Here is a 25,857-nt window from a genome sequence, read left to right on the forward strand (position 1 = left end):
ATGCTCTTGGCTGGACCAGACATGCATTTCAGTGGATCCCAGCAGTAGAGCCGTCCCCAGATTCCAAGCTTGGGGCTTCTCCTTTTGCGATCCAAGTGCCAAAGGCCATCACCCCTTCCTTTCTCTCTTTCCCCAGCAACTACAATTTCAGAGGATGTTATCTTTCAGTTTTTGCTTCTATGGAAGAGCAACGCAGAGGACTCAAGGGTGCTCAGTGGATGGAGGCTGGGGAGGGGAGTGGCTGTCGCCCTGGCCTCTGTACTCTAACTGCTTTGCTTGTCTGTCTCAAAAAAGGAAAGGGGGGAGGGGAGGGGAGGGAGGGAGGGGGAGAGAGAGAGAGAGAGAGAGAGAGAGAGAGAGAGAGAGAGAGAGAGAGAGAGAGAAAGATAGAGAGAGAAGCAAAGTAAAAAACAAAACAAAAAAACACCTCAAAAAGAATACCAAAAAAACAAACAAAAGAAAAACAACAAAAAAACACAAAATCAAAACAAAAAACAATAAAACCCCCAAAACCCCAAAACCAAAACCAAACCAAACCACCAACTGAAATTTACCAAATACACTTTTACAAAAGGTGGCGAACATGGATTTCATGTTTATTTCCTTGGTGATTTGGTCAAACAAGCAAACATGGCAAAATGCCCACAGAACCCAAAAGAACGGCATACTGATGAACCAAAAGTCACGAAAGGAGCCAAGACATTTTGGGTGGAGAGAAACACAATGGCAACTTGGCGCAATGCTGCCAGATACTGTTGGTTTAAAGTCAACCTTTTCATTCTCGAGCTGTACACAAACCTGCAACAGAACAGACACAGACAATTAGTTTGAAGAGAGAAAGACTCAACTATTCAATTGAAAACTTAAAAAGAAAAAAAGGAACTGTGTAGTGTAAACCCTGATTTTTTTTCTTTTTGTAATGCAAGTGCCTGACTCAAGCTTTGACTGTGGAGGCCAGGACGCCTTCCCCACTGAGCCTCCTTTGTTTTTAGAGATCTATCAGCCATTTGGGCTACTTGTTTGTTTTCTCTTCTCGCGCTTTAAATTCCTCCATTTAAATGTTTTAAATTCACCAGTGAAAAGCGAGCCTGCGAAGCCCCTGGCCCCCACCCTCAACTCCAATAAAAGCAGAACCCCAGGCCTGTGCGTGCACGCTAGGTGTCTCTCTCTCTCTCTCTCTCTACCCGAGATCTCGCTGTGTGGCCCCAGGTGTGTTGCGTCATTTCCAGGTCTTGTAAGTAATAAACGTGCATCTTTCCAGTTTCCTGATGGTTATTACTGAAGGGCAGCTTCCAATCATAATAAGAACCACAAGGACTGGTCCAGACACAACAATGGTTATTAATAGGCTGAGACCAGTGAAAAACAGACTGGTTCATTTTACCTCACAATGAGGCTCTAATATGGATTTGCCAGACGGCTTAACTTTGAAGTCTTTTCTGTCAGTTTTCAAAGAACTAATACTACCTACTATGTTCATTTAAGCATTACTCCAGCCAAACTGGCTAATTTACCTGTTTCTTACCACTGGCCTCTGATCACCTACCTATTCCCGGGCCCAGAATATTCTGCCACTTGCAGCACAGCCTTAAAAATATGGCTGGATGTGTTTTCTTGCTGGGCTTCATCCTACAGGACTGAGTTCAAGGACCACTTCTTTTTCTTATCCTGACCAGAGTGCCCGCCCCCCTCCTCTGAAACTGGAGCTCACTGTCTCTGTGTCTTATCCCCCATAATTAAACCAAGGGGCAACGGGCAACATTTCTTCTGTATGCCCCTACCCACACAGAGCTTAATGACAGCAGGAAGATGCGAAGGCCTGAGGGGAAGAGTGGCGTTGCCGAGTTCACGTGGAAGGATTCTCCTGGTTCGGCCCTGGCCTGGGTGATACTCACTTTCCGTTTCTGTTACACGCCTGCCTGCTCCATGCTGAAGGAGACCTCAGGGTGCTTGTAGCTGAGCAGTATGTCTGTAATACACGTTGATGGGTAGCAAGAGGAGTTCAAATGCTGGCTGCCATCAGTCAGGTCTGGGTGCTCATGACCTCTTAGGTTCTCTTCGCATCCTGTAAGACCAGAAAGACCACGTGAGATGTGCATGGAGCTAGGGGGGGAGGTGGGCAAGATGGAGAGAGGAGGAAGAAAAGTCTGAGCACCCGTAGCCTGACTTCCAGCCCTGAATTCTAGCTCACAGCAGGCCCTCAAGGTGTTTAGTGACTGTGGGCTGGGCGGCCAGGATTCTTCCCGTGATCTCTAAGTGTTCTGCTCTTCCTGTTCCTTTACTGTCAAGCCCTATCAGCAACTGCAGAGTGAGAGAAGACAGAAACTGCTCCTTCAGGAAGACTTTCCTCTTTAAGGGAGAAGACAGGTTTCCTGCTCAGACACACTGATTACTGGCACTGTGACCTAGGCGTTGTTCTAAGCACTTTAAACTCACTAGGCCAGTGATGCTCACAGCACAATCCAGGACTGGGCCCTGCTGCTTTGGCCACTTTGCAGAGGGGGACGCTCTGCAGGGGGCTCAGAAAGGCTAAGTGCCTTGCCCACGCAGCCTGTAACGGACAGAGTCAGGATTTACTGCAGGCCTGTCCATTCCGAGGCCTGTGCTTTATATCCATTATGATACCCTCCCTTTTCTCATTCTAAGGAGAGGCAGACATACTGCTGTGAGCACAGTGCTCTCTGATCAGAACAAGAAAAATAGTTATTAAGGAGTATCTTAACAGGGCACTACAAACAGAAATGTGACACCCCTATACTCAACCAGAAGACATGCTCCTTTAAGCACACACGTTGGAAGAAAGAGAAGTGGGGAAGGGTTTTGTTTCCAGAACCTCTTGGTGATGTTGTGGCACCCCATGAACTCTTTATACAGAAGACGGAAGCAGTCACTAGTGAAGACGGAAGGGGGCGTCTACAGGAAGTTATCTGGGGTGCCCATGTGTAAGGCCCTTTACCTTCACTTTCTCCATCCTGAAACTGCTGGCTCCCCATGAGCGAGGACTGACTGAGAACTGCATCTGACATCCGGGCAGAACTAAGTGCTTTCCCAGCCACAAGACTCATTCCTGGCAAGTTATCCAGCTGCACCTGCAGAAAATGATTAGGAAAGAAGTAAGGATACCAGAGGAAATGCCACTCACAGGTGACCCTTAGAGATAGCTGTTCCCTCTACAAGAGCCCAGGCAAGGGCCAGCCTCTGGCACTACTCCCAATCAGTACCACCCAGACTCCCTTCCCCTACAATGCCATCCAAAGGGGGTGACACTGGGAGGCTGCCGAAGGTTTCTCCCAGGGGGCAGGTGGGGTGGGGGAGGGCACGTTGAATCTCTCTGCTGGTGGGCAGATGCCCTTGACACCTACACGGTCTTCCAAAATCCCTGTCACCATGAGGAGTCTATCTAGGGTAGTAGAGTCCAGTAGAACTTTCTGTGAGGACGGAATGTCCTACTGCCCTGCAAATATGGAGCCACTGGCCACCAGAGGCTACCAAGCACTTGAAATGTGACTAGTGTGACTGAGGAAATCAACTTTTAATTTTATTGAAATTATATTGAAATTTGAATAGCTACATGTGCTATTTGCTACTATATTAGACAGTGCTGCCCGAAGAGTCTACCCGTGGAAAACAAAGTCTTGCTGAGCCAGGTTAGCTCCCTTTATCTGAGTAAGTTTGATGTAGCTACCAGAAAACTAACTATGAGCCTAAGGGTTCATTTGCTGGGGCTTGAGTTTACACTGGGGAAAAGTTCAATAACTAAGACTAGAGAGAACAAATGGCAACTACTCTGGATTCCTCAGTCTAAAATTTGGAATACAGATTCTACTAAGATTCTACTGGAGCTGGGCTGGTCCATGCGGGTGATTCAAAGGCATGCTCCCTTAAGTTTACAGAAGCAGTGGACTCTGGTTGAGATGACAGGAGTGGGTGTTGGTTACCCCACATTACTAAAGTCTGTTTTCAAGGTTGGGACTGGTAGGATCCCACTTTCGAGAAGCAGGAGGGGACCAACATACATAAGCATCGTCACTGTTCTGGATCGTGTGGTGTCTCTGGAGGGTCCGGGGCCTGTGGTGCTCACTGACTGAGGGGCGTATTGGGTACCCAAGTCCATTGTGATCTGGCAGCTCCATTGCTTGTCCTGGAGAACTTCTATCCATGCAGTTCCCTATGACAGACTCTGAGGAGACAGAGCAAAATAGGGTCAGCAGACCTAGAGTTTCCCCTAACATTGTCAATGCCTGTCAAGCAAATGCCTTGCAAGGGACAATGAACAATGGTGAGGACCACATGTGCACTATCTACTAATCCTCAGCCACTGGTGATGGTGCTTAGAGGAGCCTGGACTGTCTGCCATCCCTAAGTCCTACAGCAAACATGAGCCTCTTTATGAAGGGATCAGACCCTTAGGAGAAAAATCCCACGTATTGGCGGTTGGCTGGATCCCACTGAACCGTTATTCCTCATTTCTCTGTTGACTTGACAGTGCTGTGTTCCCAAACCTAGATGCACATAAGAACATTCTTGGAGCTTTCAGGAACCTCTAGCCTGGGAGGATGGCCTCCATTCTGTGGAGGCCTTCTCTCTCCTTCCAGGCTTCCACCTCAGAGAACCACCCCAGTCCTCTCCTCTGCTTCTCAAACTGCTGCTCCTTCCACAGTTCCTCCACTCTTTCCATTTCTATCCTTGATCTCTGTCCCCCAACACTTACTTTGGCAATAGCATCTATTTTCACAGCTTCAACTATATTGCCTCTATATAAAGAACTACTGAAATACTCTTTTAAGCTCCAGATCTATCGCACCAACTCTTTACTAGGTATTCTTTCCTGGATAGCTAACGAACATCTAACACTCAACATGTCTAATTCCAAGCTCATCAACTCCCCCACAACCAGCTCCTCTTTCAGAGATCCTTGTTTTGGTGCCTATTTTCCTAATCTGGGTGTGAGTTCACTGGGTGCTTTACTCCTGTATCCATATCACCCTAAGACTAAAGAATCTACCCCTGTAATGTTGGTCACTTCAGTACCTTTCTTTCCAGTCTCACTGTTTCTATTAAAGCCCTAAAACCTATTGTCTGGATTACTGCAATAGCCTCAGCCATCCCTCTACCACTATCCTACGAAGGTTCATCTTTCTACAGGGTAGCCCAAACACCTCATTTCACAACTCTTTCCCAGACTATCTTCCCATCAGTACCTCACACTACTCCCCCCTACATTCTAAGCTCTAGTCAAATGGTACCATTTAACTCTTCCCCACCCATTCACAGTTCAATGCATTTGCTCTCATTGTTCCCTTTCCCTGGACATGCTTGGTTCTTCTATTTCCATTCCTGCCAATCCAAATCAACTCATCCTTCTAGGTCCATCTCTAATGTTATCATCTTTATGAAACTGTCCCTTTCAAACAGAAATAGATCTAGTCTTCCTTTAAGTGTTAGAAGACTTTAATGAACTCTGATTACTCTAACATTATTCCTGGTTCCACGTTCAATTCATATTAGACTGTAAATTCTTTGAGGAAAATAATTGTATCTTATGCATGTCTATGAGCCTTTAGCGTTCGTCCTATACCCAGTATTTAAGAATTACCTCCTTAACTGATAATAACAAAAATGGTCTCTTAATATAGGTTAGTATCCTGTCAGAGTCATTCAACTGTATCAACGGGATTTTTGGAAAGAAAGAGGAGTTCAAGAAGAATAAACATTTCTTCTTGACCATCCTTGGTCAAGAAGAAAACCAGGGCCACACTGAAGTTGATAAGATTCTCCTGGTTGCACTTTTGGCTCCAGTCCTTAAGAGCCTGGCACTTGAACATATACAGGGGTGGGGTGCGGGTGGTGGGGGTAGGGTGTGTGTGACAAGGAAAGCTATACTAGTGGACACTTTGGTCAACGTGGCTCAAGCAGTAGTAATTGCAGAAGTCAAACGTGACTTGGATTCATCTCTTGTTATCAGTATATACTGAATATTACAATTTTAATAGTTTTTTTCCTTCTTAAAATGTATATACATTTTATTGGCACCCTGTGTACTTTGTTTGCTTGGTTGGTTTTCTGGGTTAAAGCTCCTTATGTACCATTGGGCCTATTTTCTGATGAGCTGTGCCTTGGCGAGACCAGATTTTTAAACAGCGTTTAATAGGAAACACAGCCCTTATTCTAACTGTATCGTTCCAGTCGCTGTTTGAATAATGAGAGAAAAGCACGCTGCTTCGAGTGTGCTTACAGGGTCTCTATGGTCTCCTACAACAGTTAAGGTTAGGCCTTGGCTTAGGGGCCGGGGCAGAATGGGAAGGGAGGGGAGCTACCAGACGTGCACATGGCTGGTAATGCAAAACATTCCAGAGAAAAATGAGCCGGGGGACGTTCCCAGGTACCAAAGATGAAAGCAAATGAGCAATCTTTTGCAAGTTCTCTGAACAAAGAGGTTAAAGGAACAGCCAAAAGTCAACTCTTTTGCTCCTGAAAGCTAAAAGCCAGCAAAGAGAGGAAGATAAAAGCCCACACCAGACCTGCTCTATTTAGCTCACCCATCTTACCCACGCAGCCTAATTCCTCTCAGTGGGCACAGATTACGTGCTGGCCCCAGGGCCAGACAAAAACCACTGGCGGGAAGTGGTGCAACAGTGGCTTTGTGGGGCAAGGAGTTGGCTCTCTGGTTTGTTTTGCCAAGAAGCAACATGAATAGCTGCTTCTTACTTTTCCAAAATATTTTCTAATACCTATATTCTCTTCTTTCATAGGTAGCACCATCCATTCAATTCTTTGAGTTTTTCTTTTTTTCTGAATGATAGAATTGGATGCACATCTCATAATCTGCACCTTCTTGTATACCCGAAGACAAACATGAGGGCTCTCTTGTTTAAAGAGTTTTAAAGGATCATTATCACACATGAGAAACAGCAAAGCTAACAAATGTGTAAGTCCTACTTCTTGACATTTAGTTCCTTCCCACCTCTTCTCGGGGCCTTAATGTGTTTGTTGGAGATGTATGCTAAGTCTCCTCTTTCCCTGTCTCTCTCTTTTTGAATGTATTTTTATTCCTGAAGACAGGGTTTCTCTAAATCCAAACACCCACCCTCCTCTTGGTCCTGCCTTTGGGAAGGTCACATGGATGCTGTCCTCCTTTGTCTGCTTTCTTCCTGTCCTTCAGGTCTGGTGCCAACACACCTGAAAGCAGCACCAAGGCAGAGCCAGCTATTGCCTGACAAATCATGTGATGAGCCTTTCTGACCCCCAGCCTGGGGCTCATGAACATAAGCTCAGGGGTCAGGAAGACGTGGGCTTGGATCCTGAGGGCTCTTGGGGGATGGGCTCTTGGGCAAGTTACCTGACTTCCCTGGATCTCAGTCTCTATTTGTACAACATGACTCACTCTGCAGGTATGGAAAGTGCTTACGAGAGCTTGGAACACTGGAAGAGCTCAGTAAAGACTGGTGTTACTCCAACTCATTTCGGAGACATTATTTCTGAGGGTATAAGGGCATACGGAGCCAGTTGACAAAAACAAACAAGGAAACTGATTTTATCACAGAACCCGACTTCCAGAATTATGGGGACAATGTGCTCGTGTATGAGTGAACAAATGAGTTAATGAAACTTTAATTTCCAGAGAAGAAGCCTTTATGAGAGATGAATGTAAGTTACAAACTAGATGAAAACGGAGTTGGGTAACAAACCAGGGCTCCGTCTGCTCAGGTTTCAATATAATCCATAGGTCAAAGATTTGGAAGGGCTGGCATCTTTTGCGTGGCAGATATGCTCGGAAGGTGTAAAATGGGAGGAGAGAAGACATAAAAGAAAGAATGTTAGACTAGGGAACCAGGAAACTTGAAGTCAGGATCCAGTTCCAATAAACGCAAATGTATGAAATTAGGTAGGTCATTTAATCTCTCTTAACCCCTGTTTCTCTCTCTTAAAAATGACAGGTATTTAGGGGCTCAAACGATAACACATTGAAAGGGTCTCTAATAAACTAGAAAGGACTGCACAAGTAAAGTGTGATTTTTAAGTTAAGAACATTGAGTCAGGAGTCTAGACGTCCTTTGTGACAGTTCAAGATGAGACCTACTGACTAGTTGGGGCTGGGGGAGGTGTACATAGAGTAACCCACTGACCAAAGCGCCTAAAATTCAGGTTCAAATCTTTGGCATCTTACATGTGAATTCAGCAACTACAGGAATTGTCAAGCTCACTGAAGGATATCTAACTCATGGTGACGAGGACTTCTGAGAGCAGCAGTCTCAGGTATTTACCAAAGTGAAGCTGAGAGAGCACAGAGGAGAGGATGATCCTCTGATCATGCAAGAGAAAAAATACACAAACGGACACAATGCACGCCACCCACCTGCCCAGGGAACTCTGGGGCAGCTTGCATAACTGTCTATTGAATCTGTCAATGTTGACTCACCCTTACTTATTTACCGGGTTTTAAGAAAAAAATGAGAGAAATGACATGTGTGCATAGTCGTCGTATAGGTTCTGGGGGGTAATCCCTCCCTGTTAGTCATTTTACCCTCTATGTGGCCTGAAGTCCGTAACATTGCAGAAGCTGACTGGACTCAGACAGGAGGGTATGGTTTTCTTTACGAGCTCAAGTTGGTAATCTCACGTGTAAACTGGTTATGCTGTTGTACTTATTTATTTGCAAAGTAAAATAAAAAATCAAGTATATGGAACACTACAGACGGAAGATAAACCTTAATTCTACTGCTACAGCGGCAGATAGGGAGATTAGAGGCAGCATGGGGCACGGACAGCCCGGAAACTGTTACACACCCCAGCACACCCTGAGCGTGCTGCCTGCTCCGTGCCCTGCGAGGGCCTGGCTCCACACTGATTGGCAGCAAACCACCATAAAGGAAACAGACAACCACGAACACTGATCTGATGGCATTTAATTTTTCTTGAACAGGTGATCCCTGTTCACCTATGCTTAAGAAATTTTAGACAGATCATTCTGGCTCTATCCTTTATAATCACAGTTATATGTTGCTTAACAACAGAGCTACATTCCGAGAAATGCATCGTTAGGCGACTTCGTTGTACAAACATCACAGAGTGCACTTACACACACCTAGATGACATAGCCTACTACGCACCTGGGCTTATGGCATAGCCTGTTGCTCCTAGACTACAAACCTGTATAGCACGTTACTGTACTGAATACTGCTAGGAACTACGACAGCTCTGATGTAACTGGCAATAGATATTTTTTAGCTCCTTTATAATCTTACGGACTGCCGTCATATATGTGGTCCACCCCTGACCAAATCGTCGTTACGTGGCACATGACTGTATACTTCTTACAGCACTGGTTAGGCAGCACTTCACGTGAAGGCTCTTGATGAGCTTGCCTTCTTCTCCCCAGTGGCATATTAGCCCTGAGGGCAGGTTCTTTAGCTGTTCATCCCTCTAATACAGTCGGTGCAACCCACTCATTCCATACATTTTGTTGAATTTGCTCTATCACGAAATATTTTGAGATTATGTGTACCTACACCAAGGTGGAGGAATCATCAGAGGGAACAGCAGACAAACTCCCTGTGCAAAGACATGAGTGAGTGTGAGCTTCCCCACTTGCCTGCAAGATGGTCGGGGTAAAGTATTATAACCCTTTCTTGGCAAAAGTGACAGCAAATCATCTGATGATTCTTTGGTGATGTAAAACTGTGAGCTGTCAAGTTTTTAAAAGAATAGAAAGAATCATGTCATGTTGAAGCAGGAAGATCGTGGAGCCTCACTTTCTATTGTAAAAGGGATCGTAACATAAATGTCCCAGGGTGGATGTGAAAAGAAATGAGTAACTGAGTCGAAAGCACCACACATGGAGCAGACTTACTCCAAACATTTACTGCGTTCTCCTTCACATAGGGGACATTTAGCCCAACACCCCTAATTACACAGATGAAGGCCGGAGAGGTTCCATGCCAGGCCCCGGTCACAAAGTAAGCTAATGTTGTTTAAAGGAAGGACAGTGGGGAGATCCCAGGATAAGAGAAATTGCTTTAAACACACAGACATACATCCCTGGAGGGATTTTAACTCTTGAGCAGCAGGGGGCTTCCTTAGACCATTAGTTTCTCTATTGCATTATATCACTATACTGGATTCTAAACACACATAGTAATAAATTTGTGGCTTTATTCAATAAAAACAATCGTGTATGTTGTTCCAAAAGTCACAGAACAGGAGCGGATTTTACAAAGAGCAGTATTCAAGCAAGAAAAGGCATACTCTGCAGCTAAGTTAAAGATAGTTTATAGTAAACTGGGTAGGAAGAAGGAAGACTAATCTCTTACAATACAATGGCAAGCTAAGCAGGGCAGGGAGCTCAGCAGGGAGCTAAGACTACAGCTTCTAGAAAAGTTCATACCGAAGATAAGGAAAAAAAGATTTAAGAAAAAAAGAGGACTTTGAGAGGAAGGTACCTGCAAAACTGATAATGAGGCAATGAGGACAGGAGAGTTTTAAGCTTAAGAATACACTTAGGGCTTGATTCTTCCAGAAACCAGAAGAGATGTTTGTAGGGATACTGGCAGTGATGATGAAGATGGTGGGACATGTAAGAAGGTAGGGAGAAGAGAGAGAGAGGAGAGAGGTAATGATAGTAACTCAGCTAGGGGGAGAAGTAGGAGAGATTTGTCAAAATAATCCTAAAATGAAATTTGGGCCTGAAGAGAAGGCCTTAGATTTAAAAAGAAGGGATGTGAATAACTGACAGGACTGTGTATTGATTTACACCTGGCAGGAGAACTGAACAGTGTGCCAGTACTCTTGTGGCACGCTGCAGCTGGATCTAGACCATACTCGGGGCTTTAGAAAACCTCTGCCCTTAACTCCTCCTAATTCCTTCACGTACACTTCACTCCAGTGATCTTTCCTCATGATTCTCCCCTAAATCCAAACGGCAAAATCGTCACCTATTAAACCCAACTCAAATGCCACTTACTGCTGGAAACCGACCCCATTCCTCTGATCTCGCCCTCCTCTGGCGCGCCCACACTTGTATCAAACACATTCTGCCTTACTTCCAGTACTAAAATATCAGCAAGCCTAATGAAAGGTGGGTTCCTCTGACAATGACGGGACGCAGGTGAATTCAAGCCCTCCAGCCTTTCGATACAGAAGAGTCACATCACACATGAGGGAAAAGTGAAGAGAAATGAGAATAGTTTTTGAACAAAACCATTTCAAAAGTTCTTATAAAAGTCTTCCATCGGGAGTCGAAATTTGCTGCAATTTCTCTCCTGAGAAAGAATTGGTTCTGCCCCATAATATGAACTCAGAAAAGTCGAATCCTTTCTTCCATCTGACAGGTATGGTAGTTTTCCTTAGTTCTCTACCCCGACTTAAACATCCCCAGGTCTGTCAGCCGTTCCACATATGATCTGCTTCTGAAACTTCCACCATCCGAAGACTGGTATAGACCTCTAAGCTGGACGGCACCCAACTGTTCAAAAGCCCAGGATTTAACTGGTGTTTTATGCACCCATGTGTCCCTCCTATCGGTGCATAATGAGCACAACGTGAAGGCACCAAGTCTCCATCACATAAATTGATTTAGAGCAAGGTCTTCTATCCTGCTCTGTGCCATGGGACCTAATTCCCCTAGGAGTGAGCTTTCTGTGTTGACTTTAAAAGTCAGAGCAAGAGATGCAGCTAACTCCAAGAAGGGAAGGATGGAAGAAATGCTGTTTCAAGGTTGTGTATTTTATGGGTGAACTCATTTTTCACGATCTATGGGATGGATATCAGTCCAGATTTTGTCTAAGACGAAGGCTATGATGCTAATGGAACAACATTTCCTGAGTATAACTCACTGACGGTAATCCTAATCTCCCTCAGAATGAAAATGAATGGACACATTCATTAAAGAGTGAGACAAAACGGAATGACGTGGGGCCTCTCTTATGATGCTGTAATAGTCTGCATTTAGTTTATTAATGAAATGATCAAAGAGATAACACGTTTATATCATACTTCCAGATTATCAAACACTTCTTTCCCTTTCATGCTCTCACACACACATACATTATGCATAACACAAACACACATATGCATGTCTTAATCTTCCCAAATACTCTGTAAAGCACCATTACTCCTCATGCCCTTTTTTCACACACGAGAAAAGTAAGAACATGAGGGTTTAAGTGACAAGGTTATTGCATTCATGAAAGAGTCAAGTACAGACCTGAGGTGCTGTGACTTTTGGTCCAATGCTATTTATACTAAATTTTATTTCCTTAGCACTGGTAGCTGACTCTTGTATTGCAGAAGTTAAAGTTAGCTATTTTGATGACAGTCAAGGAATTCTGGATTCCAAGAAACCGTGGTATGAATATGAGAAATAGATAATATATTTTACTGACTGTACTATCTGTTAATTTTCTATCACTATCCTTTAATTTTGAAAACAGATCCCTTACCCACCAATACCCAATTCCTACATGCTTCTCCCTCAAAAGGTCCTGAAGGTCTTCTCAGGAATTCTTTTTCTCTTAGGAACACAGAGCACTAGCTGAAAAAAGATAACATTACTAAGTTAATTGAATTGGGGCAGACTGGCCCAGGACTATTACTTTGAAGGGACTCTTACCTCGGCTGGACACCTTATTTCTACTGAATGTAGCAGTTGGCTGATGTCGGTATGGATGTATCCCCAATTCCTGTGCGTGACTCACAGTTCCTAGTAAAGAGTCAGGGTCCCCGGGTGCGCCAGTACTCAAGAGCAGGGGGCTTTCATGGCAACCTTTGGTTGACGTGTGGGAACTCTTCCTGTCTGGAAAGCCATCCTTGGCCCCCTCGCACGAGCACTCCTCTTCCATGCTCTCTGAATGCATGAGTGCCGGCTGGTGAGCATACCCGTGGGTTGGGCTGGGTGAGGAAACCTGGGAGATACATTCTTGCGCCCTGATTTGTAGAAGATGCTGGGGGCTGGTATGGTGGTGATACGAGTCAGCATTTTGATATGGTAAAGCCTGGTGCTCCGTCATACTCTGTCCCCCAAGACTGGGAGCCAGACTCCCAGCATCCCCCTGGTTCATATGCCTGAACAATTCTTGGTACTCTTGCTGCTGCTGCTGCTGCTGCTGTTGTCGCTGCTGCTGCTGCCTTTTCATGAGCTGTGCAAACTCTGCTGGGGGCAGCCGAATGTCCGAGTGGCCGGTGAGCGAATGCCGGGGAGAGAGTAGTCCTTGAAGGATGTGGGGTACCTGCTGGTGTCTGGTATAGTCTGGAGGGGTGGGGGACAGCAGGGCCTGCTGTAGTGCTGATGTGGTATAGTGAGAGGGCTGCTGTGCACTGGGCGGGAAGGGGGGGAACTGGTCAAGTGCAGGGACTTTCAGCGCTTGGGGCGGAGGGAACCCCACTCCTGTTGAAGGGCTGTAGCTGCTGGGGGAACCCCGGGACTGGTCCGAAAATAGATGGGGGTGTAAATGCCCCTGGTCGTAGTTAGCAGGGGAGAACCGATTCACGTTCAAGCTGCAGACACAAAAAAGAGTGAGTGCCAGGCATTCATGTAACAAGTGTATTATACTCCCCTGGCGAATAGTTGCTACTCTTTCCCAGTAGGGAGCCCCACTGATACAGAGAACTGTGGTGTGACAGGGGAGACGGGGATGCACGTAGGCATCATCCCAGCTCATCCCTGCTCTCACTTGTCTAGTGATGTGCAAGGGATCTAGTGCACTGTGTGTATCAGACCCAGCTCTAGGCTGAAGGTAGCAACATGGCCTACTTTCCATCATCTGAGCTACTAAGAAGCACCAATCTCTTAGAATTTGAGTGACAGAGAGGGAAAGAATCCTCAAAGAATAGACAAGGGGAACTGGCATTTTTACCAGCTCCTCTAATCGGCTGTTTCCTTCTTTGTGGACAAATAGTAAGACAGTTTTGTCATTTTCCTCCCGTCTCATTAGCATTTTGGTCCTGGGTCAATAAACAGGTTTCAAGTTCACCCCAAATCCATGACCCTGATTTTGGAAAAGGGTGAAACGATCATAGCCCAGTCAGACTCATTCTCCTTCCCTCCTCCTTCTCTGGCCCTGCTAAGGGGCTTCCTCCCACTGGATCACTGGAATGGATGGATGAGTGACTTCAGGAAGCCTTACCTGTGGGCCTCGGCACTGTCAGCACTCAGCTGCTTGGACAAGGGCCGGTGCCCGTAGCTGAAGGAGGCCATCAGGTTGGCACGGTGCTGCATCTGAATCTGACTGGCACTGGGGCTAATGGAAAGGCCCCGCCCAGCAGAGCCTGGAGCTGTCCCTGGCATGCTGCTGAGCATGTCAACAGGCTCCTGTACTTGGATGGTCACCTGCTGGGACTGGGTAGGCTGCTGTATGCCCAAGCAGGTTAGTGCCACGCTGGGAGGAGGAGAACAGTTCTCAGGCTGCTGCTGGAAGATTGCACTGCGGGAGGGTAAGCCTTGAAACTGGGAGGGAGATGCAGCACCTGGAGAGAAAGGAACATCAGAGTGACTTGCCAGCTGGAAGCAGTGGGCGCCAATGAGGACACTCAAACTAGATACCATGTAGAGCAGTGCTTCTCAACTTTAGCTCATCTGGAGGACTTATTAAAACACAGATTCACGGGCCCTACCCACAGAATTCTGCTTCAGTAGGTTTGGGAGGGGCCCCGAGGATCTGTATTTCTAATTAAGTTGCCCTGAATGCTGGCCCATGAATTATTCTTTGAGTAGCTCTGATGTAGAGCAATGCTCCTCAAACTCCAATGTACATACAAATGGCCTGGAAATACTGCTAAAATGCAGATTCTGATCTAGCAGGTCCGGGATGGGACCTGAGATTCTAATTTTCCTGCTGATGTTGTTGGTCGGAGGACCCCGCTTTGAGTAGGAAGGATATGGAAACCAATTCCGACTCTTCAGGGGATCTGGACTGCGTGTATTCCTTAAGAGATGACCAGGTTTTGAAATACTACGTCCCCATCGTGCTGGTCTCCACAGACCCACACCAAGTAGGGAATACTCACCTTCACCTCCATCTGAACACCCAGCAGAGAGGAGCGACATGTACAGTGGGGAACCAGATGGAGGCACGACAGTAAGGACGGTTCTGGCAGCAGCTTTTTATTTGGTCGAGTTGGAGAGGGTTTTAATTAAAATATTAATAATAGTTAACCTTCACTGAGAACCATTTTGTGCCAGAGACTGTTCCAAGTGAAAATATTTATTCATTAAATATCATTATTATCCCTATACTACATTTGAGAAAGCTGAGGTACACTGAAGTCAAGTAACTTACCTGTGGTTTCGTAGCTAAGAGTTGGTGGAAACAGGATTCAAACCAAGGCAGTCTGCCTCTAGAGCCCACACCTTTAAATATTATATTATTCTGCCATTCAAATCAATTGCTGTGGCCTTCAAGACTGCGACTCCTTTTCCCCACGTAGCACACCATCCCACGGTCCCACGGAAAGCTTCCCACTCACCGTGAGACTGGATCATGGCACTGCTCAGCGGGGGAGGACTACTACTGGGTTGTCTGAAGAGATGATTGTTGGCGTGGCTGGGGGGTGGGCTTGAAGGCTGAATCCTTAACCTTAAAAACAACACAACCAGCTAAATCAATACATTTCCTGAGGTGCCGGAATAACCTTGAAGTCAGCTTCACTCATATGATACACACAAGCAGAAATTATTTTCTTAGCTTTGATAAGCCTCCAGGCTAGAAAAACATACATAAACCACCCACCACAGTCTACTTAAAAGCTATCCACGTTATTTTAGCAAACTTCCCAGACAGAGAGGCAGAGGTCATTGGGGGCCTGTGTCTGGCCTCTTATATTAGGTATCAGATTACTTTATTCATGGGGCTAAGAAAATGAAGTGGCACAGGAAGTCAGGATTTCAGGGAGGCTGCGGAAATTTATATTGGTTTCTCTGCTTTTCAAATAGGTTCTTCCAAGATGAAAGCTAAAGTCAGTCAGTATCTCCCATATGAGACAGGCCAAGGACACCAAGCTATAGAGACAATGGCTCAGACATGAAACAAAATGATTCGTTACCTCTGGAGCTGGTGGGTGAGGAGGGCTGGCTGGTTTTCACATGCAGCCTGAAGAGGTGGAGAAGGCTGAGGAGGACAGATAGAATCCTAAAACATATGGGGAAAAGGAGAAAAGTAATTTGTGCTTGAAGATTAACTAGAGCTATTCTCAGGAAGGGAAGAAACAGAAAGAATTATCTGTCACTGAGACTTATGCTTTGCTGTTCATCGAAAGGTTTGATTACCTTTACTCAAACATGTCAACCATCAACATAACTCAACTCCATTCTGCCCTGCATGATCTCCTTCAAAATTCACAGGCAAATCAGCCTGAAAGCAAACTCCAAACAAGTTGGAGAAAGCAAAGAGTGAAGGCCTACTTGAATTTGCTGCTGGAGAATTTGATGGTGCTGCTCCTGCTGGTATAACATATGCTGCTGCTGGGTCTTCTCCAGGGTTCTTTCATCAATCTGCCCCCCGTACATCTTCTGCAGCTGCTCACACTCCTGAAGGGAAAGCAGTTAATACAGATGGGATGCACCCAGGCCCACCCTGTGCAGTGATGATGACAGCAGATGCACATCTGCCCCAAGGTCTCATGGCCAGAAAGAGCCAGAAGAGAAGTGTCCTTGGTGAGCAACTAACCCATTTAAATAGGTATTTGTGTACTAAATATATATTCCCATTCCGTTCTGCATGAACTAATGGAAAACACTAAGGATGGTCTGTGTACAAGTGAAAATATCCAGTGTAAAATCTGTGTACAGAGAACATACCACTTGAAGCGTGGTCATCAGGAAGGCAGAAAGGAAAACGGCCCCTTTAAGAAGCCTAGAGGTATACTTCCTTCCTCTGGGAGCACCATTCCACACCAACTGGAGAATAGGCCAGGTGCTAACAATGCAGAGCAGGCTCCAACAACACCCAGTGCCCATAAATCACAAGAGGACTGCCCGGGTTTCTTAGAAGTACCTTCCCTAGTACTTGCCACTGAAACCCAAGCCCAGAAATTCCTCTCTAATGAACTACAGAGACAGGAAGAAAATTTCGTCCCTTCATAGGGTAAGCAAGTTTGATCCTGGGGAAAGCTGTACATAACAAGAAGTAAGCAAAAAGCATTAGAAACTATACAGTTTTGAACCTGTAAAACTGCAGTGCTGACATGAAGGGGTTGGAAAGTTTAACACCCCAGTCCTCCTGCAATACTGGTCTCTGTTACCCATGCTTCTCCAGAGATGCCTGCCATCTCTTCCATTACCTGCTGCAACTGTTTGATGCTGCTGTTGTTGCCCATTTTTTCCAGGTGAGCTTTGAAGGCCTGGATACTTGCAGCCCCATCTGAGAACCGGCGCACAGGGGAGAAACGCTCCGTAGGGAGGTGCAGGGTGTTGGAGTCCTTGTAGGTAGAGCTGAATACATGGGAAGAGAAGGTTAGGGGCTAGGACTCAGCAGTTTTGACCAAATCACCTAGGGACTGCTGTTCCAGATGAACACAAAGATGGCTGGCTGCCCACGGAGCCCTGTATATTATGCCATTTCCAAGACATCTCCAGTGGCCAGTCATTTCCCTAGCCTGCTTCCCTTTTAGAGGGCTCCAGGTGCACATCTTCCATTCCCACTTACCTTTAGTTTAGTTGGCTCAATTTCCAAGCCTGGTGATGTCCTGGGATCAAATACATCCAGTTCTTAGAAATATACAAGGTCAGAGAGAAGAGCTTCTCGAGAAACCTCAGGCCAAGCTGGCAGGAACTCTTGCTTTTATCATCATGTCTCTATGTAGTGTCTTTAGAAATCTAAAATTCAGTTTGACCCGGTAATCTCCGTATAACTAGAGGAAAACTATAGCCAGCTTTGTGGTGAATGGTTTGGCCTGGAAGTCATAGGTTCTGTGCTAGAAAATGGAGGGCAATGGGGACCTCTGATCCCCAAACGGAGGAATGGAGGCCTCAAGAGCCTGCACAAACCTGATCAATGCAAATCAGGTTACCTACTGTGAAAATTAACTTATCAGAGCAGCAGCACCCTCCCAACCTCCTAATGAAAGAGTAATCACTTGGATGACCTTCAAAAACCCCACTGGTCAATGAGAACGCAGCCAGCATCTTACAGAAAGAAAGAACAAACTACTGATAAGGAATGCCTAAGCCAGTCTCAGCTTAGAAGCTAACATCTATACTTGTTACCTAATCAGAAAGAGATGTTTTTGGGTTAAGCAGATAAAAGACTGCCAAGACAGCATTCCAGCAGCTGACGGAAAGGACCAGGGTTTCATGTCCAGGACAGAGATGACATCACAGCGAACTATGGGGGAAATGATGTACCTACCACCTTGCCAGTTACTCATTCTGGACTGAAACAGAACCAAGGTTTAGGAAGCAGGTTAACAAGTGAGTTCAAATACAACGCAGACAGGGAGGGAGAAGGACAGTCTGATGACTGTGCAGAGGGGTCACAAGAATTCTAGCAGCAGGTGAGAACCCTCTACCCTCTCTTTTCTAATGATGACTTCTGTTTCAGACTCTACCTGAAGCTTGACACAGTAGTGAGCTAATGAAATGGGCATGGACGTGCATTATTTTTCAGTAGCACAAAAGACAAATGATTTTGGCAGACACACTCCAGAAACAGTGATCATGAAAGGTGCTTCCAGGGGCATTTCCTCAATGCCGCTTAGTTCTGTTTCTAAATCAGGTGTCTGGAGTTAAAACAAGCAAATACTATTTTCTCCTAAAATTTGGTTCTTATACTTTCAATATTTTCTGACAATGGACACATTTCTGATTCACTCAGAAAGCTGTGTTCTTCAAGTACATTCTATCTGCACAAAACCCATTCTCTCCCTTCAGAGCAATACTTCCAGGTCCAGATATTTCATGACTTTTCTAGAAGCTCAGGTTTTGAACAGACTAAAACCCAGGTCAGCCCAGCACAGTAACTTCAGAGTACCAGTTATGATGTAGTTGCTGATTTTGGAAGCACTGATAGTATCAACTGTGTTTCATTTTTATTACAATCATGTTCAAACTCAGAACAGACTCATATTAGGCTGATATTCCCACTATGCTTTTTAAACAGGGATTACTGGTTCCCCATCTAGATAAAATCCATCTTGTGTTAAGTTGCATTTTTTAATTACACATAAAACTTTAAAATTTTTAAATTATACACCTCTAAAATTAAAAAGGTTGATCAGACCCCTCTTCTGTCTCAGTGTTGGACTTCAGCTATTATACCCCAGAAGAATGAATATATATATACATATACATATATATATGTATATATGGAGAGAGAGAGTTCTATCTCTATCCAAGATAGACTGTCTCTATAACATGTTTCCCTGAAAATAAGACCTAGCCGGACAATCAACTCTAATGCGTCTTTTGGAGCAAAAATTAATATAAGACTTGGCCTTATATTATATTATATTATATTATATTATATTATATTATATTATACCTGGTATTATAGTAAAGTTAGACCGGGTCTTATATTTATTTTTGCTCCAAAAGCCGCATTAGAGCTGATTGGCTGGCTAGGTCTTATTTTCGGGGAAACACGGTATTTCTATCTCTATCTATCTATACATACACACACATATAATGTTCTTGAGTCATTTCTCCCAGAAAATGAAAGCAACTCAATAATCTATCTGGGCCAACCATTTTCTGTGTTTTATGGACTTGGGAAGACCAACTTCAGTCTCTTATGTTGCCATATTTTTATAGTAACCCCATCAAGACATGCTGAGTTTGCATAAATGCCACCTTACACAATCTGCCAACTCATAAAGCATTTATTCCAATTCAAACCGGCTTGACCACAGGAAACCCTTGGAACACTCTATTAGAGTGTTCACATGAAAACAGACAGCAGACAGATTTCCTGCAGGCAAGGCCTTGACAGTGACAGCAGGCAGGGTGGAAACCACACACACGGTGCTATGGGCCAGTGTGGTCTTCCTTAGTAACAAATGTAAACAGGACGTAGTCTGTGATAAAGGCTGACTGGAGATGTGCCGATCTTCATGTTTCCCTGATAACAATACCTCCTGAGAAACACTTAAAATTAAACAAGGATACCCAAAGGACTTCAGCTAAACAATAGACCCTGACAAGGGCTGAAAAATTAAGTGTCAGGCTGTGGAAGAGAGGAAGACAGAAACCAGGAGAAACACAGTGATAATGGGTCTATTAGGTGACAGTGGAGAGCTGAGTTATTAAGAAATCATATAAAATTTTTGCGGTGGAAAGGCAGCTCTCCAACAATCACTCAAAGTACCCTTTGATGTAGTACCCTGAGGCCCTGAGGGACTTTCCTTAGAAAAATACTGTCTTTCTGTGCCGTAAGTTTTGAGGATCGTCAGTCCTGTTACTCCCAACAGACCATTTTTTGTCATTTATAAGAGCTTATTTTTCTTCTTTCAGAGTTCCAACGTGGCACTCATTATGTCTCAGTCTGCTCAGAGTTCACCTGTCTCTGATCATACTGATGCCCAACAGGTAACTAGTCACAATAGAAACACTGTGTCAAGCTTGCCAGTGTGAGCTGATTGCAAAATTTAATAACAACACATTTGTAAACTTAATCTCCTCAGAAGTTGACTGCTTTTCAACCTTTCCAAGTAAGACTGTTTTTCATTGTCCTCCCAAAAAGATGAAAATAAAATCAACTCTAGGAATTGGGGGTGGCTTTGAAAGTGTGACCCATGAGCATGGGGAGGGCTTCAGAATGGGCACAGCTCAGATTTTTAGTTATCAAGGTATTCACAGAAGATAGTCATCTTCTTAATCTAGCAAAGTGTCATTCCCTTCTGCTTCCAGGTTTACTTGGATTCAATTTTGTGAAGTTTTCTTGGCCAGGAAGGTTAAATTTGTTATTATTTCTTCAAGAGAATGAATTATAAATGTGGCACAGACCTTGCAAAAGATTTAGCCATCAGAATATTGCAAGAACGACTTCTCAAGCACAACATTCAAGAGGATGCAGTATCTCTGCTCTATCATTCACAAAGGGATGTGTCTTCCTTTATACGCTAGCTCACTGTTCAGTGGTAACATGATAAGAAATGCTCATTCTTTGGAAGGTGATGAGTTACTTAAGGTCAAGTCTATTAATATGGCTTATTTTCCAGTTGAGAGCTTCATCTCCTTGCAGGTCTCAAGTTCAATTTCATCTATGAGTCAACATCTAGAATCACGAGACTCAATCGCAGACAATGAACACGAGGTAATGGGAGAGAAGAATCTCATATTGCCCCATGTACTACTTAGTGCAAGGAGCTGAGAAGATATAAGTTCAGGATGCTATTTAAAGCCTTGATGCTAGTCACTATCACTGTCAGACTAGCCAGAAGGGTGCCTGTCCGATGAGCCTCAAGGATCTCACATAGCTCATGCGGCTACTCACCGATGCTGATCAGGTACCAGGTGAGGGGGCCAGACCCGGGAACGGAAAGCCTGCTGTCCTAGCTGCCGTTGTAGGTCCGGTGGGATCTCAGCTGTAGGGTTGGTCATGGCCAGTGTATGTCTTTTGGACCTATTTGCCAAGTACCTGCAACAAGCAGGAGCACATTTCACAGTAAAAAAGACAGACAGGAATATTCCTCAGCAAGAAGCATTAGAAGTTACTCTAAAGCACTCGGAATGAAACAGTGTCAGAGCTCAAAAAGGGCTCGATGGCAAACAGATCCCTGACTGGATGAAAGTGAAACATGTCCAACTGGCTAACAAAAGTTAGCTTACCACTGAAGTGGCTGAATTTTGGGCCTAAGAGTAGCCACTGAAGAGAAGAGATAAAGCAGATGTAGCTCACGAAGAGGATTGATTTTCCTTCAGAGGAATGGATTTCCTTACTTCAATCCATTCAACAGAAGAATTTATTTTCTACTTGTTAATTTTATTCCTCTTTTCACTCCAAATTTCCAAAAATATAAGTCAGAGAAAATGAGCCCTAAGGATTGTTCCTAGAGATGAGCCAAGGGAGATATTCATAAGGATTCCCCATGTCTCTGCATCCCATTGGCCCCCAGGTTTTGAGATTAACCTCACTATACGTCATGGAAAACAGATACTTCCATTCTGGGATAGTGAATTCCCAAACCACCCCTTCCCTCATGCCTCCTGATTGTAGCTCAATCATAGAGAAGACAAACTGATGTTGTTGCCAGGGAACCAACATTGTCTAGAGGATGAAGAAATGAAACCACATGACATGTTCAGAATTGTTTTTAGGGGGGAAAAGGCAAGGCAAGAAAACAGAAATTTCAAAAGCTGAAGAGTTGACAAGCTGGTGACTTTTATTCTGATCTTTCAGATCCACTTGGCCAATACCATTAATAAGATATTGGTCCCCCTTCGTCTGGTTGATGCCTTCCTCTACTACTGCTGCTCTGCTTGGGCATGTATAAAAGAAGCATTATTCCTCTTCATTACCTCAAATCTAATGGGCATTTTATGCTTTAAATGTTGGTCTAAAGAAGAAAGAAGGTGGCGATGGAGGAAGTAAAGCCCAAGACAAAGAAGACAAAATGAAATACTGCTATCTAATTCAAGTAGCGGGGGAGTCTTCTCGTTTCTCCTCATGATGCCTGCAGGGCCCGTTTGCAGCTTTATATACATTGTTATCAGTAAACTACAGAAACAACAAAATCAAGAGGGAAAAAAAGTTTCCACAATTTTTCTTCTATTGGCTAAGCTATAGAAGGAGCTGACCTACCTGCTAACACCCCTGTTTTCCACTCTTCTTTCCACATGGGACCAGCATCTTTTTGAACAGCAGCTCACATACAGAGCTACTGGGGGAAGGAAGAGAGTACTGGCCAAGAACCATCGGGTTCTTAAAAAATGCTCATTTCATTTTTAACCACTTTGCCCATGTAAGCTAAAAACAATGAACAGACTACAGAGTAATTAGTGGTTATGTAAACTTTGCAAAGAGTAAGCCATTAGTGGTTTAATATCCATTTGATAAAGACACCCAGTTTTCCCCAAAGCCCATGAAAACCATTTTATTTCAATCTCCCTCAAGGGAAAAACATAATCTTGAAGAACACCTGTATTTCTCGGAAAATACATGCTGGATTCTGGTCAAATCCTCATCCCCGGAAAATAAGAATGACAACTCCCACAAGGGGCATGCATGGAGCCGAGGACCATGGCTAATGGAACTGAGGTAAAATGAACAGTACAGCATGACCGATGGTCACTGCCGTTCTCTGTGAAATTAGGCATCACTCAACAAGATTTTGCAAACCATGGATATTTGCATCTGTCTCTGGCCAGAATCCCATATTCTTTTTTCAGTATCTCTTTGTTGGTACAAGGGGATGAAGGAAACACACAGCAAACAGTACAAGAGGTATTCATTCTCCTGGAAAGGAAGAGTCCATGCCAGAAGTCCATGGCCAGATTAGCTAGGATCACTGTCATCCCAAATCTCCAATTCCTTTTTAGTAAACAGTTCTTGGCAGGTAGGAGCAGGCTTTGTGCCTTGGAATACTATCAGAGTTGCAATATGAAGGCAGGGGGCAAGGAAGGAAGGAGGGAGGAGAGAAGAAGTTATTGCTGTCACTTAGGGGACTTCCAACGGCGCTTACAGAAAGGAAATTTTCTGGATAGTCTTCTGTTACTTCCATGTGGGGAGGAAATGCCATCTGGCTTGAGCAAAGACACCACACAAATGTTGAAGCTGCACTGTACCACCTCCTTGGGCAGAGGTGACCTTTCGTTGGTTGCAGGGGGTGTCTGCCCAAGGATGTTCTGCAAACACTGCCAGATGCCACATTACCTCTGCACCGCTTCCTGATCTGGCTCCCCATCCGAGCTCTCCTCGTCCACAGGGGTAACTGCGGGCACTGCCTGAAGAGAGACAGAAAGGAACAGCTCAAGGTGGTGCTGCTTCTGTAATGTCCATTATTCTAGAAACTGGACGTGGGATAGGCCTTCCTGTTAATTTCCTTACTTACAAAACTTTTCCTAGGCCCACTGGGCTACACAGAACTTTCATATGTCTTTCTATTTTTCCATTTTTACCTTGCTCAGGTGATTTTAAATTGGATTTCTTCCTCTGATTCATCTTCATTCATTCAGTTATTCATCCAATAAATAGCTGAATGCCTACTATGTTTCAGGATAAAATATGAATTAACAGATACAGTTCTTGCACTCATTTTACAGTCTAAAGGAGGATAGAGACAAGTAAACAGACAATCTCAAAACAGCATGACCAAGTCCTCTAATGGGGCACCTGGGAATGGAGGAAGGCATCCTGGAGGAGGTGACACCTAACATGAGACCTGAAGGATGAATAGGAGCTAGCCAAGAAAAGAGGGAAAGGGGTCACAAGCCTTTGAGGTTTCTAGGCTGAAAGAAAAGAGAAGGCCCGCAGGTATCTGAGGACCTGAAAACATAGTAGAAGCTTGTTTAACTGGGATGTCTAACAACTGACGTGTTGTTGTATATTAATGTTATTTCCAGAGATTAGATGTCTTTAACTCCAGAAAAGCATAATGGTATTTTAACATTTTAGTACACAACATATAATTGTGTAGTTGCAATTCAATGCTTTAAAATAGCTGTTACCTACCAAAATATGTAAGTGAAATGAGAACCACCACAATGCGTGCATTACTGTGACTCTTCCCATCTGCTCTGGACTGGAACGCTATGCATCCTTGACAGCGCCTCGCAGCCTGGCAGCTCATATAATCGCCATGCCTCAGGCACCAGAGCAAAACTCGTACTTCAATTATTACAAAACAGCCTTTTTAATGAATAATTATGAAATAAAACAAAAAAATTTTTGGAATAATTCCATTGTTTGAATGTTTCTAGGTTTCCAGGTCCCTTATTACAGTTCTACAAGGCTGGAGTAAACAGGATTAAGCAGGAGTTGGCGACAGATGAGCAGGAGAGGAATACTGTACCCAGTTCTAAATGGCCTTGCACACCACACTAAAAACTTTATTCTGAGGAAGGGCAGTGGTGAACCACTAAAGGATTTCTAGAAGGGACATAATGTTACAAGATTTATATTTTAGAAAGCTGGCTTACTTTAGCTGCAGTGCGAAAAGGGCTGGTGGTAGGCATGGGGAGACAAGACTGGAAGCAAGGAAGCCAGTTACGGGGTCACTGTATTAATCCTGGCAAAGGATGACAGTGGCCTGAGGAAAGGGCAGTGAAGATGCACAGAAGTAAGATATTTACTTTATAGGCACTGGATAACTCATTTGATATGGGGAGTAAGGGAGAGGGAAGAGTTAAAGATAAAAGCTACATTCCTAGCTTGTGTAACCAGGAGAATGAAAGTACCATTCACTATCATTCAGGAAGAGAAATGGGTTTCATAGAGTTAGGGTAAGTTCATTTTGCGACACGTTGAATTAAAATTGTGAGTATTTGTGGGATAACCAACAAAATCTGTATAGTAGGCAGAAGAGCATGCTGAGCTGCAGAATCGTCTGATAAATGAAATTACTGGAGTGGACAAGATCATGCAAAATGAGATGGAAACAGGGCTCAAGATAAAACTCTGGGTTTCACCAAACTGAAGGAATAAGGAGAAAGGGAACCTGAAAAGGACAGGTAGGAGGAAAACAAGAAGAATGTGGTATTACAGAAGCCAAGAGAAAATATTTCAGGGAGAAAATGGTCAACAGTGACTAATACAGTTGGGAGGTCCAAAAAAATAAAAGATTAAAAACGTCCACTGGATTTATCAACAAAATCTTGTTAGTGACCTTGGCAAAACCAGTTACAGTAGGCGAAGTACATCACTCCACCTCCCATAAAGCTGTTTCTGGTCCTTCACGGCCCGCATTGATCTTGCCCTTCTCTGAATGCCTCTG

General features: G+C 44.3%; 1 protein-coding gene across 2 annotated transcripts in view; it reads right to left on the bottom strand.

Moving 5' to 3' along the window:
* Positions 1-575: 575 nt before the first annotated feature.
* Positions 576-25,857, bottom strand: part of SIK3 (SIK family kinase 3) — a 241,643-nt gene continuing 216,361 nt past the window's right edge. The window contains exons 14-25 of one of the 2 annotated variants that reach the window (XM_033119066.1): positions 23,799-23,869; positions 21,420-21,563; positions 17,272-17,422; positions 16,394-16,519; positions 16,036-16,121; positions 15,460-15,569; positions 14,121-14,460; positions 12,608-13,491; positions 4,017-4,180; positions 2,957-3,089; positions 1,896-2,065; positions 576-798 (exon numbers count right to left, since the gene is read on the bottom strand). In XM_033119066.1, the coding sequence (XP_032974957.1) occupies positions 1,908-2,065; positions 2,957-3,089; positions 4,017-4,180; positions 12,608-13,491; positions 14,121-14,460; positions 15,460-15,569; positions 16,036-16,121; positions 16,394-16,519; positions 17,272-17,422; positions 21,420-21,563; positions 23,799-23,869 (2,367 nt within the window). In that variant the 3' untranslated portion in view covers positions 576-798; positions 1,896-1,907. The remainder of the gene's footprint in view (positions 799-1,895; positions 2,066-2,956; positions 3,090-4,016; positions 4,181-12,607; positions 13,492-14,120; positions 14,461-15,459; positions 15,570-16,035; positions 16,122-16,393; positions 16,520-17,271; positions 17,423-21,419; positions 21,564-23,798; positions 23,870-25,857) is intronic. The other variant, XM_033119067.1, reaches the window with a different exon arrangement.

This window comes from Rhinolophus ferrumequinum, chromosome 11, assembly GCF_004115265.2.
Source record: "Rhinolophus ferrumequinum isolate MPI-CBG mRhiFer1 chromosome 11, mRhiFer1_v1.p, whole genome shotgun sequence".
NCBI classification, from domain to species: Eukaryota; Metazoa; Chordata; class Mammalia; order Chiroptera; family Rhinolophidae; genus Rhinolophus; species Rhinolophus ferrumequinum.